This window comes from Thermobia domestica, chromosome 17, assembly GCF_964235325.1.
Source record: "Thermobia domestica chromosome 17, izTheDome1.hap1.1, whole genome shotgun sequence".
NCBI lineage: Eukaryota > Metazoa > Arthropoda > Insecta > Zygentoma > Lepismatidae > Thermobia > Thermobia domestica.
In genome coordinates this window covers 114,361,915-114,381,238 of record NC_137470.1, presented here as the reverse complement: position 1 = coordinate 114,381,238, position 19,324 = coordinate 114,361,915, and the positions used below count along the sequence as shown (strand labels likewise).

Here is a 19,324-nt window from a genome sequence, read left to right as displayed (position 1 = left end):
CCAATTTGATTTGAATAAAAGATTTTATTCTAGCAATGATGGGGAAATGTGACTTTCAAAATCTCTTATTGTAAATAAAATAAGATATTTAGTTTAACTTAAATAACAAATAAGTAAGAATCCTGATTAAAGTAAAATGATTTTAAAAAGTTGACCCATTAACTGAGTCGCAAAATTATATTATATAGTCACTATTGTATATGTGGAAAATCAAACTCAAATAAATTTTGGGTGAACTGTTACCACTGGCCGAAATATCACGAATGAGAACGAAACCGAACGATCAGTTGGAAGACGATACTAACGTATGAGAAAGGATATTTGAATCTGCTCGTAAAATTTGAGTATAATAAACATAAAATAAAATGGCTTCAAGTAAATCATGCCGTTTGTGTTTAAGTGAGACACAAAAATATGTGGATCTATTTAGCTCAGTAGCAACAACATCTATGTTGAGTCTCAAAATTAGAAAATGCTTAGGAGTCGCTGTAAGCAAAAAATTAGTACTAGCAATTATTATATTTTTTTGTTATAAGGTTGTCCAAATTTAATTTCTAAAAAATAATATAAGTAATTAAATATCGTGACGGTTAGCAAAGCATATTAATATTCTTGTCTTAAATTTGTGATTTACCTATTTGATTATTGAACGTAAAGTAGGCCTATTTAAACGTAACTTCAGCCGATATATGAATACTGTGCTCTACTCAAGACTGTACTGTATAAATGTACATCGTGAAATTGCTAAAGATGTAATTTATGAACAAGAGAAAGATCTAAGATAAATAACAGAAAAGGTAAAAAAAAAAAAAAAAAAAAAGCCATGACTGTAGAATGGTCTTATTAAGAGAAAAACGAAGTTAAATTTTGGACTATATGAGTTCGATTATTCCTGCAGTATTATGTAAACAGGCAATAACCTAGGACGTGTATGCTTCAGTAGTGGAGGGAAATACAGAGATGTAGAGCGAAAATGGGTAAACTTTACAATACGTGCTCTAGCTGAGCATTGATAGGTAGGGCCATTTTAAAAGGGTACAGTAAAATAGGATAATATAAACTACAGTGCGGTAGGGATATGCTGGAAAAGGTAGGGGCGGATTAGCTTAGGGTTAGCGAAGTTTCGTCCCATTTTTTAAAATTAATAGAGTGTAATTTCTAGTTTATGAGTAATAATACCCACTGGAGGGAACATTGTAAAGTTTGCCCCGGAAAATAAGGGATATTACATCTTAACCAAATGTGGTGAAAAGGTACCAAATTGTTGGTGCTATCACATTTTATGGGGGAATAAATTTGTAAAATTCACGGAAGAAACATGTTACTTGATTTTGCTATAGGATTGTACGTCATATGTTTGAATTTGTGGAGCGAGAATGTTTTTAATTGAAATTCGTACTTTTTCGCTATATTTTCTGTATTCTTCTTTTGTTCAGGTTAGGTTAGGTTAGTACTTACCTTTACGGTTTGTAGAGATCGGTTTTCTTCCTATATTTTATGTACTTCTTGTCTGTTCAGGTTAGGTTAGGTTACCTTAGTACTTACTTCACTTAGTAATTATATTTTCTTAAGATTAACTTATTTCCCCTGTAGATATTACTTTTTTTTTACCTGATTTTGGTTCCCAAAATCCAAAATTAACCCTATTGTACAAGTAATCAAAATATATCATGATCTCACTTGTAACGTATAACAACGTAGATATACGAATGGAAAGTGTGCCCTTTAGCACGTAATACTCCATTAAAAAAAATACACACGTGATAAAGTTAAAATGCTATGTAAAGGCAATGTACAAAGTCATCATAGAAATGTCGGGAAGCTGTGCCACACACAAGGCATGTGTTTTATGCCATATAAGATGTTTTTCAACTATCTTCGTTTATGTGTATACTCACTATGTTTGACGTACCTGCTCCCTGTGGATGCATCCCCTCTCTTTGTTCCTGCTCTGACTCGATTAGATAGCATTCGTTCTTTTCAGTGGATACCTAGGACATGTTGGCTTCTGGTTTCAAGTTAATTTATTTTATGCGCTCTGTACTCAGCCCTCCTAAACTCAATCTACAAACATTAAGGCAACTCCTCCCTTAATAATTACTCGGTAAGGCAGTACGAGTGCATTTCCTGCTAAGATAAGTTCATATTTCATGATTATAAGTATCTTGTGTGACAACAACAGGATAGAAATATTTTCGTATGCATTTTGTAATTTTTGATGTTTCAGATATATGTATTTGATAGGGTTGCGTCCCTAATCCCTTGTCTAGAAATTTATTTACAGGATATTATTTATAGTGCTGGTTTGAAATATAAGAAGGTAAGGAGTGATTGTTTTGGCAAATTTTGAATTGTGTAGTTTGAATCACTTAACAGTTGGATGGAATTTTGCAAAATAATACAATACATATTACTATGTATCTAGTGAAGAGGAAAGAAAATATTAAAATAAATATATGTTTAACAGTTAAGAGTGAAAGGCAGAACTGAAATAATAGTAATTCTATATAAGGTGTATTAAAATAAAGTGTCTATATAAGGTGTATTAAGTAATACAACGCCGGAAACAGGTTCATGTGAGTCTAATCCGGGGCCATCATCTGCGAAAAATTGGCCACATACGTTGCTGTGTATAATGTAAATGAATATTCGGACTTAGGCTCTAGATACTGGTTATCAGGAGATGAAAATTGGAATTTCAAGCATTCCAAAGAAAATTTCATACAAAAATTCCCAGAAGATTTGACTCCTACCTGAAGATAACATAAATTAAATCGCAATTGTGTATGTCTTAAAAGAGGCCACGTCCTTGAATAAGTAATGTTCCATTAAAGACCTTTACAGTTTAATCTCCCCGCTTACCCTTCTGAGAAAATAATGGAAGAAAGCCTGTTTGGATGGCCACACGATCAGCGTAGATCCAGCCGTAGTAGCGCAGTGGCCTTTGTAGGTGATTGGCTGCTGAGTCAAGTGTCGTCCCGCTTTATCGCGCACTTGCACTATAAAACTTAGATCTAGGAACCTAGTAAGTTAGGCAGGGCATAATTCGTACAAGAAACAAAGTACACTCGCCTCGTGCAAGCTATTCACTAAACGTTAATTACATTTTTCTTTAGGTAGTTTGAGTCGAATTTTACCCAGAAAATATTGAGATAATCGTCATAATGGTTATGGCATTTGAAATAAACCGTCAGCTAGAAATCAAATATTGGTTATAAAATACCATTCTCAAAGACGTTTTAACAGAAAGTCACTATATGAATTGTAGTTTCCACTTGGTACTCCTATTCTTAATCTGAATATATTTAAGAAATTCACTTAACAATAAAGATTTACAGTTGTCATTGAATGTAATAGTACGCATAGGAAGCTCATTCGGAGATGAGACAATCACATTACACAGACAACACTAAGGAGTGAGCTCCTCCGTGGCTAAGCGGTTAGCGTACGCGCCTTTGCCGCAGGAGACTCGGGTTCGATTTCCGGCGGGAGCTCATGTGGTTCGGATTCCACGTTAATCAGTAGGTCCACGTCTTATATAGCCTCGCTGCTGAACAGGGCGTAAAACTCAAAATAAATAAATAAAATAAAACACTAAGGAGCTTCTTCGTGGCTCTATGGTTAGTGTAAGCGACTTCGGTGCTAAAAACCCAGTTTCTATTCCCGGTGCGTTCGAATCTCACTTTAAGCTTCACATCCGCGTCTCAAATAGTTTCAGTGCTGAAAGGGAATGAACTTCAATCCATCCAATTAACAATAGCTGTATACGGCGGGTCAACGTATAAACCAAGACTCTCGGTCCGTTCTAACCAAGCAGAAGAAAACACATCGTTGCGTTGAAACAGTGTTTCCATCATCAGCTTTTCTTACCAGTTTGTTCGATATCATTATAAAGTAGTTTTTCAATGATTGATGAATTGAAAAAAAAAGTGTCCATAGAACTAATAGAAAATGAAGTATCAAATATTGAACCAAAATTATGGCGCTGTAGTATGAAATTAGAAGAAATGACATTTATGTCATATGTATAAGTAATTGACGGGAGAGTTTTTAGTCTTGTTATGTACTTACAATGAATCTTGCAACGAACACACGATCTTCAAGAACGCGTCACTGTCGCTCAATATTAGAGCGCTCACCTTTTGTGTGGTTGGGTCCCTGATTCGCTGCTAGTTCGCGCCAAATGGGTTTTGTCTTGGAAAACCCGGGTGTAGGTATTTTTTCAGAGTTTGCCGTTTCGTCCGGTGTTCCACTTTCTTCATTCCACCATTTAGTTCATTATCATCACCTTCGTCTCGCTTACACTCAGAGCATAGTCATGGGACGATAAACTAAAAATGAACAAACGATCTTGATGGAAAAGGGTGGATGAAGTTTAAATCTTACTGAGGTAACAATTAAACAGATTTCATTATGTATTTATTGCGCTGCTTGTAGTAATGGCATTTAAAACTGTTATTTAAGCAAGCTTTTTCTTCTTTAGTTCAAAGTGTAGCTTAGAAACAGCATATAAATTTCTTTCTGATATAAGCTAGGAATGAAAAAGTAACCATTAATAATAATAATAATAATAATAATAATAATAATAATAATAAGCTTTTAAACTAGTTCACTCGTGACAATACGGTTAGCGTATTCAGTATTAGCGGTAGCGACCCGGTTTCAATTCTCTGTGGAGCTTATCTGGTTCGGATTGCATGTTAAGGTGTAGGTCCACGTATCGTATAGTCTTGCTGTAAGTGACACTAAGCCCAAATCTAACCAAGCAACATCCTGAAAATATTGAAATTAACATTATTGTATTAATAATGAATAATTGATATGAGCACTCCTGTTTTGCAGAAGTAGGGCTCTTAGTTACTTTTTTTTTTTTAAATATATTTGTTTGTTTCAATTTAATGTCCCTTAGCGACACTGAAACTCCGTTAGGTTTAGGTCTACAACTGAATGTGAGATCTCTGGGAACCGAATCTGTACCTCTGATGTCACTGGTATGCTAACCGTGTAGCCATCAGGGAACCTTTTAAACTATGTTTCTGAATTAGATCTAAAACCAAAAATCAAAAGCAGGGTTGGATAGTGGAAAGCACTATCGTATTGAAATGGGAAGACACAATCTTCAGTCTGCTAGAAATTAAAACAGAAAATTACTGTGTCTTAATACTGTGATGCGATTATACATTCTTTCAAAGTAGAAGCTGGAAACACTTAGGCAAGATCTATCTTTTCTACTGCAGCTGATCGTTGCAACATCGCTGGGCTGGTTCCATTTTCTCTACTCATCATTGTGTGCGTTCACGGGTGTCAATCGAGCCATATAAGATATGTGTCATGTTCGCTTGTGCGGGTGAAAGTGAGGTTCGACAACACTGTTAAAAGAGCAAGCTGGTTAGAGGGGAGGGAACAACAAATATTTACGCTGTTTAAAATACTGACTTCTGTAGAGCATACGGAGAGATTAATATACGAGGTTGTTTTAAAACGGGTAGGAGAGAGGAGGGCGCTTTTAGGGAGCATCCTTCTTACGAGGGCTAATTGGGTTGGACACATCTTGCGAAGAAATTCTCTTTTTCATACCACCATAGACGGAAAGATGGAAAGAAAACGAGGAGTAAGAAGATCAGGACTGATCGATGATTTGAAAAATAGACGAAAATATTCGGATTTAATAGAGAAAGTTGAAATCGAGAAATGTGGAAGAAACATTTCTAGTTCAAAACGTAAAAGAACTCATTAGTCCCATCACTTGTCAATAGGCAGAATACTTAGCAATAACAATAATAGTACATTAGCTCCTATTTCTAAATTATATAGAATTCCACCTTTAAAGTGATTCGGAATAGTGCCCTCCGTGACATGAGACATCAATTCATCATGCAAAAGACCTTTAGTGTCAGTTCAAATTGAATATATAACTATCCTAGTTAAAAAAAAAAAAAAAAAAAAAAGGTTAACTAACACATCACTCAATTCTAGCATAACTTCATACATTTCAAAGCTGTCAGACCCATCTATCAATTATAAAGATCCAGCTCGATGCTCAAGATTTAGCCTACTGTAGCAAGGTAAATTTAAGAACATCTCTTTATGATAATCCATAATTATTAAAAGTCACACCACTATGATCCGATTCTTCTGATAATACATCTCTTTGTATAGGTTTTTCACCACCCATAACTCCTAACAAGTGACTAGATAAAGGACGGTCAAAGCCACTAGTTAGCATGATTGATTTATTGCTAATTACACTAAATGGAGGAAATAGTATCCAAATTATCATTCCACTTACAGATTTCTGTAATTCATGTATATTACTTGTACTTCGAGCTTTCGACTCTCACCTGGGGTCTTGCTTACAAGGAATAAAAACATCAAAAAATAAAATTGAACGGACTTACCAAGGGAAGAATGGTGCTGAAATAGATTTTATCAAATTCAACGATCACACGTCAAATGGTACTAATGTAAATTGCAATAGGTTGAGTTGTACGAAAACCGAAATTAAACTTAGACAAGAGTTAGTTAAGTGATGAATGGGAAGAAGTAATTACAAAACTCGCACGCCGTTAACATAAAAATAATAATACCAGCATGAGCTGGGAATCTTCCACTAAAGAACAAAAGAACTTACAAATCGACTTCATCAAAACCATTTGATGTATGAGCATTGAATTTTACAAAGTGTGTTCCAGCACTGCTCTTCGCAAGGTAAGTTCCTTCTATTTTGTTCCCTGAGGTTTTTATTTGTCTTCTTCCGCTTTTATTCTTCGTGACAGAGACTTCAGGAGACAGCCGAAATCTCACAAGTACAAGTAATGTCCAGGAATTACAGAAATTTTTAACAGAATGATAGTTAAAATTCCTGAACTAAACTTTCAATTCGCTGAATATCCAAATTGATCGTAATTCGATTTACTATTAACTTGCCCTTCATGAGATTGTAATCTCCTAACATGTTTACTAGATCATTAGCTTTTGTTGTATTTGCAAGAGAAATTTGTGCTACGTAATTTCTATTAATTTGAAATCACTTTATAAATAATCCCTATTTCCTAATCCAATCAAATCTTGATGATCAATTTGCTAAACTGGTGAAAATGTATTAGCCGGACGAGCGGCACTGACACTAGTGAGTTCTTGTTTGTAATAAGCGCTCCTCATAATTTGTGAAAGTTGACGAAAGCAATTCTCATATAAACTAATGGTGGGGATACCCTAAACTATGAACATTAAATATGAGTGCTCGAAAAGAATTTGTAAGTTTAGGTGCTCTAGACACACCCAAATGAGCAAGTTTTACATTTCGATAAGTCAACAGAGCCTGATTGCTAATTTTCTGTTTAATAATTGAATGTAAATAAGTAGGGTTAACCTGATCTAAAGAGCTGTGTAGAAATTACTAGCTGTAAAATTTTCAAATGATTTTTTTTTTTATTATTATTATTTATTTTTTAAGCTAACAATTGTGCAAGCAAAATTCCTATTGTTGGGTATAAACAGAATCTAAAATTTTCTGTTGTTTGCTATGAACAGAATCTAACAGTTTTTGAGCAAATAAAATGATCAGATATACATAGCTGCATAGTCATCCTTTCTAACGCCTAAGTTGGCTTATCCGCTGTAGAATGAATTCCTCTTGTTAATTGTGCATCGCATGGAATACTCCTTTTAAATTTTGATATTTTTAAGGTAAATTATAGACTTTCAGTCAAGCAGATAAAGCATCATCTCTATTTATCCTAGGATCATGGTTCGTACCTCATTCTCTTTAGAATAGGACAGCCTATTAAACGATACTATTCACATTTCCCTATCATGCCCCTGAGGCGGGAAGTTTTGAGAAGAAATGTTTTTTTTTATTATTATCTTTTTTTTTTAAATAATTATTGCCTCTATAGACCCCCCTATGTTAAAGCACATATCTCAAAATTAACTGAAAAATACTAAGAGGTGTACTAAATGTGCGTACAAAATTTCAAGCTTATATCTTGAATAGTAAGGGTGGAGAAAATATTTACCTATGAATTAAGAACATCCCCATAATGCCCCAGATGACTCCAAAAGACCCGGATGTGATATATATAAACTTCTTGGGACATCTCTTTTTATTCTAAGATCGTATTTTGTACCTCATTCTCTTCAGAATAGAATAGCTTTTCAAACGGGACCACTCACTTGAGCCTATTATGTTTCCAAACAGGGAACTTTTGAGGGAAATAGGGATTTTTGGTGAAAAATCGCTTTTTTCTAAGTGTGCACTCTCTGGACCCCCCGTGTTATCGTACAAATCTCAAAATTAACTAAAAAATACTAAGAAGTATACTGAATGTGTGTGCAAAATTTATTACCTCTATCTTGAAAAGTAAGGGCGGGAAAAATTTACCAATTTGCTAAGAATATCTCCACAATATCCCAGATTCCTGCATAAACAGGATCTTAGTTAAAAATTTCCTGAGACATCCCTAGTTATCCTAGAATCATAATTCATACCTCATTCTCTTTAGAATAGGACCACATTTCAAACGGTACTACTCACATGTCTATCAGGTATCTGAGGCGGGAAAATAGCGAAAAAAGGGATTTTTTTAAAAATATTCCTTTTTTAACTTCTTGCCCCTTCCAACCTCCCTGTGTTAATTCAAAAATATAAAACAAGTCTGAAAAATACTAAGGGGTACACTGAATGTGTGTGTAAAATTTCATTCTTCTAGGTTAAAAAGTAAGTCCGCGAAAAAATTATAAAAGTAGGCCTAACAAAAAATTATTTTTTAAGCTATGACGTCATCACTCCTATATCTCAACGCAGGAAGGCGTGAAACCATACGTAACGTGTTCTACAATGCCTCCAGGCTTGAGAAAACAAAAAAACGAAGTCGAAAGTTATATATATATATATATATATATATATATATATATATATATTTAAATCGAATAGTGAAGGTACTACCCTATCATATAAAAATATAAGATAAAATTTTAGAAAGATGCAAGCTCACCAATTGTTGTTGCACCCCATTCATTTTGCTCATTTGTTCCTAAAATCGTGAGCGGCGATTAGAGGGGGGCAGTTGCCCCCGCACTTTTTTGTAGTAACCCATTAATGTATATAGTTTCATTTAGAAATGTAAAGTTTTTGTATGTATTTCTTCATGGTTCATAGATAAAATGGTGCCATATACTTTCCGTTCCGTGAGTACGTATTGGTTGTCTTCCCGTGGAGTAAAGAAAACAACAGGAATTGCGTTTTAACTGTCACAGAAAATAACCCCAAAATTAACCTATTGGAGCACAACAATTTTCAGCATATTTTCACTTCTTATAAGGGCTCGATATGTTAGTCAGCCGCTTTGAAACTAATTCAGAGAGCATTTCGCAAAAGAAAAAAGAAAAGAAAAAGTTATTTTTTAATTGCAGAAAAATTGGCAGTTCCTAAAATGTCTCTTCTTCTTTCTAAAGTTAGGTAAAACAGCGTAATAAGAAACAACTTATATCTTTTCCATTGTTTTGTAGTTGTAATATATGAGTGAAGTGGTGTGTTAGGAGTGTACGAGTGTATATACAATTACATTTAGTGAATTCAACATAATTCTAGGTTTTAGTGTTATTTTATATAACTGGAGTATGGAATGAATCGAAGTATTGTTGTGTTTTGATGTGCTCCAAGAAAGTGAAAACTGCACCTAATGGCAACGAGTATGTTTCGGGAAGTTGCAAAAGCAAATATTTCTTTAAATATCGTAGCATATGCTTGTAGTATTTACTGTCTTTCATTTTCTAAGAGTAATAACATACATTTAATAGCATGTGTTGAATTAAAAATTAAGTTGTTTCAATATGGCGTTTGTAAAACAAGCATCATTATTTATTACCATGATTAATATTATCCTTTCTATTTATTTGTTTTGCAAATTTGTTATTCAATAATCTGATCACACAGTTTTCCAGACAGAATTTTAAGATGTTCATGAACAAGGAATCAAATCTCTTATTACACTTTTGTTGTTTAAGAGTACAAAGGGTTACTACCTACTAGCGTTGCTCTTGTCAATTTACTTAATAAAATATGAAATACTATATACGGTATTTTAACTGAAAAAGATAGTATCCTATTAGTTATACAACCTTTCGTCAAACAAAATATTAGAAACAAGCAGGAAAACTAACATTTATATGCAAATGTTCAGATCGTCTTCCCCCCCCCCCCCCTTTTAACTTCCAACCACTGCCACTGCCTAAAATCAATCGATCAAAATTAATTCGCAACGAATCGATAGAATATTCATGTTCATCGTTGTGATTGCACCTATTTTCCAGACTATGACATTTAGTACTTGAGTGAGAGGAGAAAACATCTTGAAATTATTTTAAACCAGAAGTATACATAAAATATAATCACAAAATCAGGAAAATACACAACATTTGAAAATTTAGCATGAACAATAAACAATGTACACTAAAAACAATATAATTTACTAAGTAGAAGTACTATAATGTATTTCTACTCCTAAACGCATCACTGACACTTGCACACTTGCACACTTGTACACAAAGTAAAAAGAGCAATAACAATTATAATGATTATTGTTATAAACAGTACTAAAAATATAGCAAACAGATTATATAATTATTTATAACGGAAACAACACAATAAATAGGAACGTCATATGGACAAATCTCTACTCAGGAAGAAGAACTTGAACTTCTGCAGAAGGCCGCGGTGGCTCAGTGGTAGAGCGTTCACCTCTGGTGCATGGGGTCCTGGGTTCGATTAACTATGTGGTGGATAAACACTGTGTGCGTGAGTTTTCCCACTTTCTTCATTCCACAATTTCATTCATTTCTCATCACCTTCTCCTTTAGCCTAGCCGGCATAACATGGGATAACTGTTTCATTTTTGAACCTCTACACTAGATACAGAAGTCAGTAGCAAAGACCTTTACTCAAAAATGTTTCTCTCAAGCACTCAATAGTAACATTTCCAAACTTTTTTTAAAATAAAATTTCAGGTTATGTTACAAAGACTAATGACAACACAAATTCCTTGAAATGTTATTTTCCCACTGTACACAAAATAAATACATGAAAAGGCATGAAATACTTTACTTTGTCATTTACAAATTAACAGTACAAGTTAAGTTTTAAACATTAATCGACTTTTATACGTCCTTATGCAATACCAGTGCCGTATACTGCCATTTTCAAAATTGAAATATTTTTAGACAGTGATAAATTTATTTTATATATATATATATATATATAGTGGCAGATCCAAGGGGGGTTATAGGAGCTATAGCCCCCCCTTGACACTCAGGTATACACTGGATAAAATGGACTTCAATCCTGCTTTACACTGGATAAAACGGCAAAATATGGTTTAGCCCCTCCCTTGATCATATCCTGGATCCGCCCCTGTATATATATATATATATATATATATATATATATATATATATATATATATATATATATATATATGAATCATTATAATGAATGGAGAAAGACAAAAGCAATGTCAATTATCATTATCTGATCAACACAATCGAACTTACAAGGCTAAACTTGAACTTGAGACCTCTAATGATACAAATCAACCGTTGGTTTCCGGTTTGTCAAATTATTTTAATTTCTCTAGTAAAGTTAATTTGTTCTAAATATAGAACTACTGTCAACATGAACTAAACACCACATTTTTAACAACATAACTTTATCGTGAATCGTGGATTAGCCCCAGAAATCTACAAACGTGCCAAATTTCATCATTGTAGTCCTACAAAAGTGTCTAAATTATGGGACGTAGAAGGTGTGTCATTTAAATAACATGGGTCATTGTATTTCAAAGTGTTTATTTCGATTATCTAAAATATCGGATTTTATGTAAAAAAAAATGCCTATTTAAATTACATAGGGATTATCTTCATCCCCCATTTTTACATCCTGACAATCCGTGATTTTATGCCAGTTTATGTAGCTTTATGTATTACTAACAGCATAGGGCATAACAATAAATCACTAACTTTTAGCCATGTTGAATTTTTTTTTTTTTTTTTTCAGATTTCTCAGACCGACCGTCATAGCAAGTGTATCTGCCAAAACTGTATTCAGAAAGTAAACCAGTTCTACAAATTTTGGGCCGAGGTGCAAGGCAACCAGATGGCATTGACCTCCGACGCGGGTGTTGAGAGGGAGGTTAGTCCTTGAAACTGGTACTGCTATAATAGCTTCAATACATGATAAAATAATTTCTTATATAGACATGAGTTTCTGGGAAACATATTGAGCTAGTGCGATTGAAATGTTCAGGTTTACGTGTGCTATTTAGAAAGGTCAAGGGATGAACTACCTGATTAATCAAAGTTATTTCCGGCTGCACCAAAAAGAAAAAATCCATTCTATTCCATGAGAAAAATAAGTTTGGAATCTGTGGCAAGACAAGTTCTCCAGCACCATGTTGCATCACCCTGCCAAGAAACAAGTTCTTCCCTGCCAAGTGATCAAAAAGCCGGAAGAGATGGTAGTCGATAAGAAGGTATTATGAAAATATGCTGGGTGAGGAAGGGTGTTTGCATCGTCTTTTGAGTGGCATGTGGGCCTAAATTATCGTGCAACACTAGAATACTATCTATGTTGATTATTGGTGGATGCTTGCAAACAAGTTGCTTGCTGTGAATTTCCAAATAAAATGAAATGAAATGAAATTTTTGAGTTTTACATCCCACGGATATGCCGGTTAGGCTAAAGGAGACGGTGATGATGAGTAATGAATAAAATGGTGGAATGAAGAAAGTGGGAGAAACGGGAGAACCCCGAGGAAACCCACGCACACGGTGTTTGTCCACCACAAAGTTTACTTGGCGGGGCTGGGATCGAACCCGGGACCCCAAACACCAGAGTTTTTTTTTTTTTTTATCACAAGTTACATTCCAATGCAAGAAACCTTTCCAGTTACTTCGTACACTCTGTAGTAGGTCCTACTCATTGGTAAAAAAAAATTCACCTTACCGATTGCAAATGACAATGGTATGGTGTATGTCTAACTGTCTACAATTGTACAAAAACTTTTTCCACGACCCACTCCATGAGGAGCTATTAGAATATGCTGTTGGTTGGTGGCTGCGGGTCCAATCATTTACTCTTGTTCTAGAAGCACGGAATTTCACAAATTAACAGCGTATGTCACATTCATTCATCACTCCTAGCTCAAATGTGCTATTGGTATTTTTTTTTTCGTTAGATCTGCATAATGTCTAGTTTGAAATCGCAAAGCAAAGTTTCTCGCAATTATATGTTCTTCATTGTGCATTTTCTCTTGACCTTGTTCAACAACACACTTCCTCCTGCCTGGCTAAGTATATCAGTTTGTTATCTGAACATGTACGGAGATTGTAAAGCTTTACGCTTGGTTCCATATATTGGGTGTTTTACAGAACGTGATTTGTCACCATACGAGGAATCAGACATTAAAATTGCACCGACTTAATATTCAATGTCAAATTTTTGCTAGTGTGCTTTCTATATTTATACCTGTTTATTTTTTTTACTTGATGTCTTCGATTATCTTCTTCTCTTAATCACATCTCTTCTTGCGGTTACAGTACGTTTGTTTTATCTTGGCACACTTCCCGCCAGTGCACTTGGTCGGACTTTAAAGTATTTTCTGCTAGCACTCACGTGAACGTTTTAATCCAATAGACGTCTTATTGGCTTTGTCGTGTAGGTGACGTTAGTTGTCACCCAGCCCATCAAATGAGGTCATTGCTATTTGGCGGGTATTTGAAGTGCTTAGCTGCCACACGTGAACAAGTATGTTACAGTGACTTGTGAATGGTGTGGCGTTTTGCTGTTTCCTAGCGTATTGTATCTCGCAACTTAACCGTGACGTGGCGACAACGTGTAGCAGATAGGTCCATCCTTTAGGCGGGAAACGTGCCAAGAACAAACAAACGCACTTTAGTTTGTAAACCATTAAAAATGTATCACTCAAGGTGCTCTATTTTAATAATTTAAAAAATCTTATATTTATAGAAGTACAGTCATTGTCAAAACTTTGAGCAGACTATTGAATTTTCAGTATTTTCCAAATAAAACAAACTGTCTCCATGTTTATTATCATATATTTGGAAATAAACAACGTTGCTCATATAAGGATACAAAAGTCCATGGTCTTCTTGTCATCGAGACAAGTTTATTGAGGAAAATTGCCTGGCAATAAACAGATAACTAATGAACAGAGAACTAATGTCACCATTTGTTTAGTGATGCAGTGTTTCGTCACCTGTTGGTGTGTGTATGAACTCTTGTCAGAAGTTCTCTCTTTAGATCAACGAACAGTTGGGTATACGCTATTCAATCGTGTCGAAATATGGGCAAAATTGGATGCAAATCTGTGACATGCGAATCTTACTGTTTTCAACCAGCTGAACAGGTGTTGAAGAAAAACTGTTAACTAATAGTGGGTCGTGTTCAAGTGATTACACTGAGAGAAGACAGTTATTCTCTGCGAATAATCTCTCAGTGGTCGGGCGGAACAGTGTCTGACTCTTGAAAGATAGTCACAAAATGGTGTAAATATTACACGGAAAGACATCAATTGTCCAAAAAATAACAACTTTTCTTAACAACAAGTTTACTGGAGAAGCAACCAATTGGAATAGACGTTAACCGCTCCAGGAGAACCAATAGAACTATGGAAGAGCCAAGTCCATTCTGCATGAAATAGGACATTGGCCAGCAACTTCAGATCTATGATCTTGAGAATAGAATTACTGTGAAGAAACTATTTTTTCAAGCAGAAAACATTACAAAAGATACTCTTGCCCTCTCCCTCCAATAAAAAGAAGGAAAATAAAATAAAAACTGGAACGATAAACAATAGAAAAGGACACTCTAGACCGACAAATCTAAATTCCAACTATTCACCTTCTAATGCTAGAATTTTGTGCGTCGTCTTTCCGAAGAGGTCTTTCATCCCGATCATGTAATACTAACGGAAAGGTACGTGGAAAGTAGCGTCATTGTTTGGGTACGCTTTATCAAGTTTATGCTTTAGTTCAAATTGACAAACTAATGGACAAAAACGTGTTTCACAATGTTAAATGAGGCATAGAATTCCATCAGGAACGCAAATTTGAGGCAGCAACTTTGTGCTACAACAAGATTACCATCCAAAACATTCTTCCAACGGTATCCAGAAATTATCTGCAATAGAAAGAACACACTCACATCACTAACAAATGGAATAGTCGCCACAATCACCGGATTTGTTTCCCATCGAGCCCTTGTAAGATGAGCTTGACAGGACAAGAGAAACAAACGAATACTGAGGATCATTGGAAGGCTCTTCACAGCTATAGAAGTTGCATAGATTCACAAATGTTGGATAAATTAATCAAACAAATGCCTGGAAATTATAAAGCTCTTATCAAGGTCAAGAGTCGGTATTTCATTGGACGCAAACATATTCAATAAATCTGCTTCAGTGAAAAGAGGACTATACGCATGTTTTAATATCCTATACGAGCAATCATGTTTATTTTACAGAACAAGTCTAACAAATTGGATTTTGTGTCGATCCTGATATATATATATATATATATATATATATATATATATATATATAATTATGAAACTTTCAACAATCACTGTATGCATAATTATTGCCACTTGAACTATCACTATTTATAGAATAGGAAACTGTTTATAAAGGTAACCAAGTAAGTTCTGCCGCTTTTTGTGGAGGTCTGTGTTCAATTGGCCTTCACACCGTGAGGTGAATGCAAATGGAGATAAGACGAAGGTCAGTTTTTGGTGTGGGTATATCCAACATATTACCTGGTTTTGGCAGTTCAGTTACATCGTGAACTTGTGTAACAACATAGTGAACATGGGACCTCCACGCAGCGTCATAAGGGTGTGTATGCTCTACGAGTTCAAACTGGAGTCAAACACTGCTGCAGTGGAGCGAAACATATGCAAGGTCTTTGGTGAAGGTGTTGTGACTACCAGGACAGTGCAGAGGTGGTTTAACAAGTTTAAGGACGGTGACAAAACACCAGAAGACGCACCACGTGCCGGAAGAACAACGCATGTATAAAATGAAAATCTTCAGGCAGCAATTGAGGCGAACAGTGGCCAGACATGTGAGGAACTGGGACTACAATTCAGTGTGAATGGACAAATCATTCTGCAGCACCTCCATCAACTTGGGAAGCACTATAAGTTGGGTCGATGGGTCTCACAGGATTTGACTCCGGGCCAGGAGGCAACGCGAGCAAACATCTGTGTTCTTTTGCTGTCTCGTCTGAGGAAGGAGCCATTTCTGGAAAGGATGTTAACATGTGATGAGAAGTGGGTTCTACGTGAAGCTCCACGACGCTTTCACCATTGGTTAGCATCCCATGAACCAGTTTCAAAACAGCCGAAACCAGTACTGAATCAGAAAAAGGTCCTCTTGTGTGTTTGGTTGACTGCTCGCGGCATTGTGCATCGGGAATCGCTACCAGCTGGTCAGAACATCAATGCGACTGTGTACTGTCAGCAGTTGAGCCGTGTTTAAGAAAAACTCAAATCTCTGGAGCAAAGATGTCCTCCTGTTACAGGACAACGGTAAGCCCCACGTGGCTAGGATGACCCGGGACAGCCTTGGGTTTGAAACACTGTTGAATCCGCCATGCTTCCCGGACATTTCACCGTCCGATTATCACCTGTTCCATTCCTTGGACAATCACCTTAGAGGACGCCAATTTAAATCCCTAATAGAGGAACAAAATGCACTTGATACCTTCTTCGCTTCACGGCGCAACAAGTTCTACTGCCATGGAATCCATGGCCTTCCAAAACGTTGGCAGAAGATTGTCGATGCTGATGGGGAATATTTTTGATGTTCCGGTTACATCTTAAGTGAGATATCAATGTTCGAAGGTGATAGGTGAAAAAGCGACAGATTTTTCTTTGTTACATTTATATATAATGTTGTCAAGTTTCTAAAGATGGGCTATTATTCGATTAATAATGTGTTTTCACATGATAATAATTTAATATCTTCTATAAACTTTAGTAATTGGTTAGAATGGAATGAAACAGATAAGATTAGGAATGGGGAATTGAAACGAATTTAAAAGGTTTGGTGATTTCGTCCTCTTATTGACTAAACAGCATACTTTTAAGAAAAAAAAATAAAGAAAATTATACATGTCACATTCAAGGTAGTTTATTAACGGATTTTATGTTTGTGTTATTACATTCTTAACATAGATAATAGGGATTAGACTGTATAAGCATATAGCGCTACGATGACTAGTAACATATAACTAGTAAATCCTTTAGGCTGAAGAACTCGTCTCCAATTGGCCAACGTATGACATCATTGCATTTCCTCTGTCTCTCTCTCTCTCTCTCTCTCTCTCTCTCTCTCTCTCTCTCTCTCGAAGAGAGAACCTAAAGAAGCAGTGAGAACAAAGGGTGAAAAGAGGGTGAGTCAGGTCGAGTTTGTACAGCAGTGTTATCTTCTAATAGTCATGGCTTCCACGAGGATTACACCGGAACGACTTCGACTCCGCAATGATGTTTTGTTTATCTCCCAACACTGCTTTAACCCTATAAACTACGGGATATTTTGTTTCGAAATGGTACTACAATAACTTTTGTAACACTGGCAATCCTGTTTTAGTCGTGCGTCAGAGATCTCTGAATGCTGCTAACACGACGTAGAAGGAGTTCTTTGTAAACCCTTACGAAAAAAAGGGGGCTGCGACATTTAAATCCCTCCGTAGTTTAAAGGTTGAAAGAGGCACTTTTCTTTCTTTCTTTCTTTTTTTTTTTTTTTAACTTTCTATTCTTGCATAGCATACTGAAAATAGGAGAAACAAGTAGTAATGTCTCTAGCTCCAAGGTAGAAATAACCTGACACGTTATTTTTAATTATTTTCAAATATTTTATCCGAATGTTAGCCCCAAAATTGGTCACTTATCGTTGAAATTTCGAATGCTGAATTTTGATACGGTATTTTGATAGTAATCGGATATTTTAGTTTGTGTGTATTTGTGTGCGTGTAGGTGACACAGGTAGAAAAGAGTCATATTGGCCCTGTGGTAGAACGCTCAATTCTAGATTTAGGGGTCTCTGGTTCGATCCCAAACCAAGTGAGTTTGTAGTGGACAACATCGTCACCATGATCTTTCTCGAGTATATTTCATTTCCATCCACTTTCTCATTTTACCTACTATTTCGTCATCATTTACCTGAATCAAATATCCGTCTTATTTGCTCTGAAGGATTGGGACGTAGAACAAGAAATTTCGTTTTATTTCTCATTCCATAAGTGAAAATATTAAATTTAATTTCTGTCATGTAAATAATCAGATCGTAAACTATAGTCCGCTTCACTCGAATTGGCGTATGGTGTCAACCAATAAGCTTGCGTTGCGCTGTTGCCAAACCTTCAGTGAGGTATCTAATCATTCAAAAATGACTATAAATATGAACAAAATCAATAACAAAAGATTTAATTCCTCACTGAAGGTTTGGAATCATTGCACCTCGAGCTTATTGGCTGATGCCATACGCCAATTCAGGTGACGCGAACTTTAATAAGAAAATATCAAAATATGCACTTCTGAAAATGAGTAACTGATTAACAATCATGGAACATTTGAAAGATATATTTTAAAGTGTACGTGGCCTTACTATCAGAAATGTAGTTAAGATTACATGAGTAGGATTATTATCCATTATTTTTTTATTTTTTTTATTAAATTACGACATCTTTTCATGCTTTTGTCATTATAGTCACAAAAACTTACATAGCTTTTCCACGCATGTAATAACAAATCCAATTTTACTTGTATTTACAATAAATGTTATAATGTTATTCCTTTCCTAAACTTTACCTTTAAAAGATTATTATATAGAATCAATTTTCATACTATCTTAAAAACATTTATAGAAGAAACCTAAATATTCGGCGGTGTCTATATATATCTGGATTTTTTAAAAGAAGTAAATTTGCTCATAACTAATGATCTTGTAACTCCCCATTTGACACTTTTTTTTTTTCGCGTGCTATTCTCAAAATGGGATAACACACCAGGCAAAGTAGAAACAAAATAAATCTTTATAATAGGTCTCATCGAAAAAAAAAAAGAAACAGATGATCAATGAAAAAGCTAATTGATTATATCGACCCAATCGAAAGCTAATCGATTATAAAAGAATTGAGAAAATGAAGAGCCCTATTGTAAAACTGTGAACAATTTGTTGTCTGCTATAAACTCATCAAACTTTGGTTTACAACTAAGGACCCTTCCCAACAGAAACATCTTTTAGTA

The 19,324-nt window shown here is 35.2% G+C and overlaps 1 protein-coding gene across 5 annotated transcripts in view; it reads left to right on the top strand.

Moving 5' to 3' along the window:
* Positions 1-262: 262 nt before the first annotated feature.
* LOC145674655 (uncharacterized) overlaps positions 263-19,324 on the top strand; it is a 41,540-nt gene continuing 22,478 nt past the window's right edge. The window contains exons 1-2 of one of the 5 annotated variants that reach the window (XM_081744873.1): positions 263-488; positions 12,053-12,187. In XM_081744873.1, coding sequence (XP_081600999.1) covers positions 366-488; positions 12,053-12,187 — 258 coding nt within the window. In that variant the 5' untranslated portion in view covers positions 263-365. Of the gene's footprint in view, positions 489-670; positions 798-887; positions 1,017-12,052; positions 12,188-19,324 lie in introns of those variants that run through there. The other 4 variants (XM_081744876.1, XM_081744877.1, XM_081744875.1 and 1 more) reach the window with 4 other exon arrangements.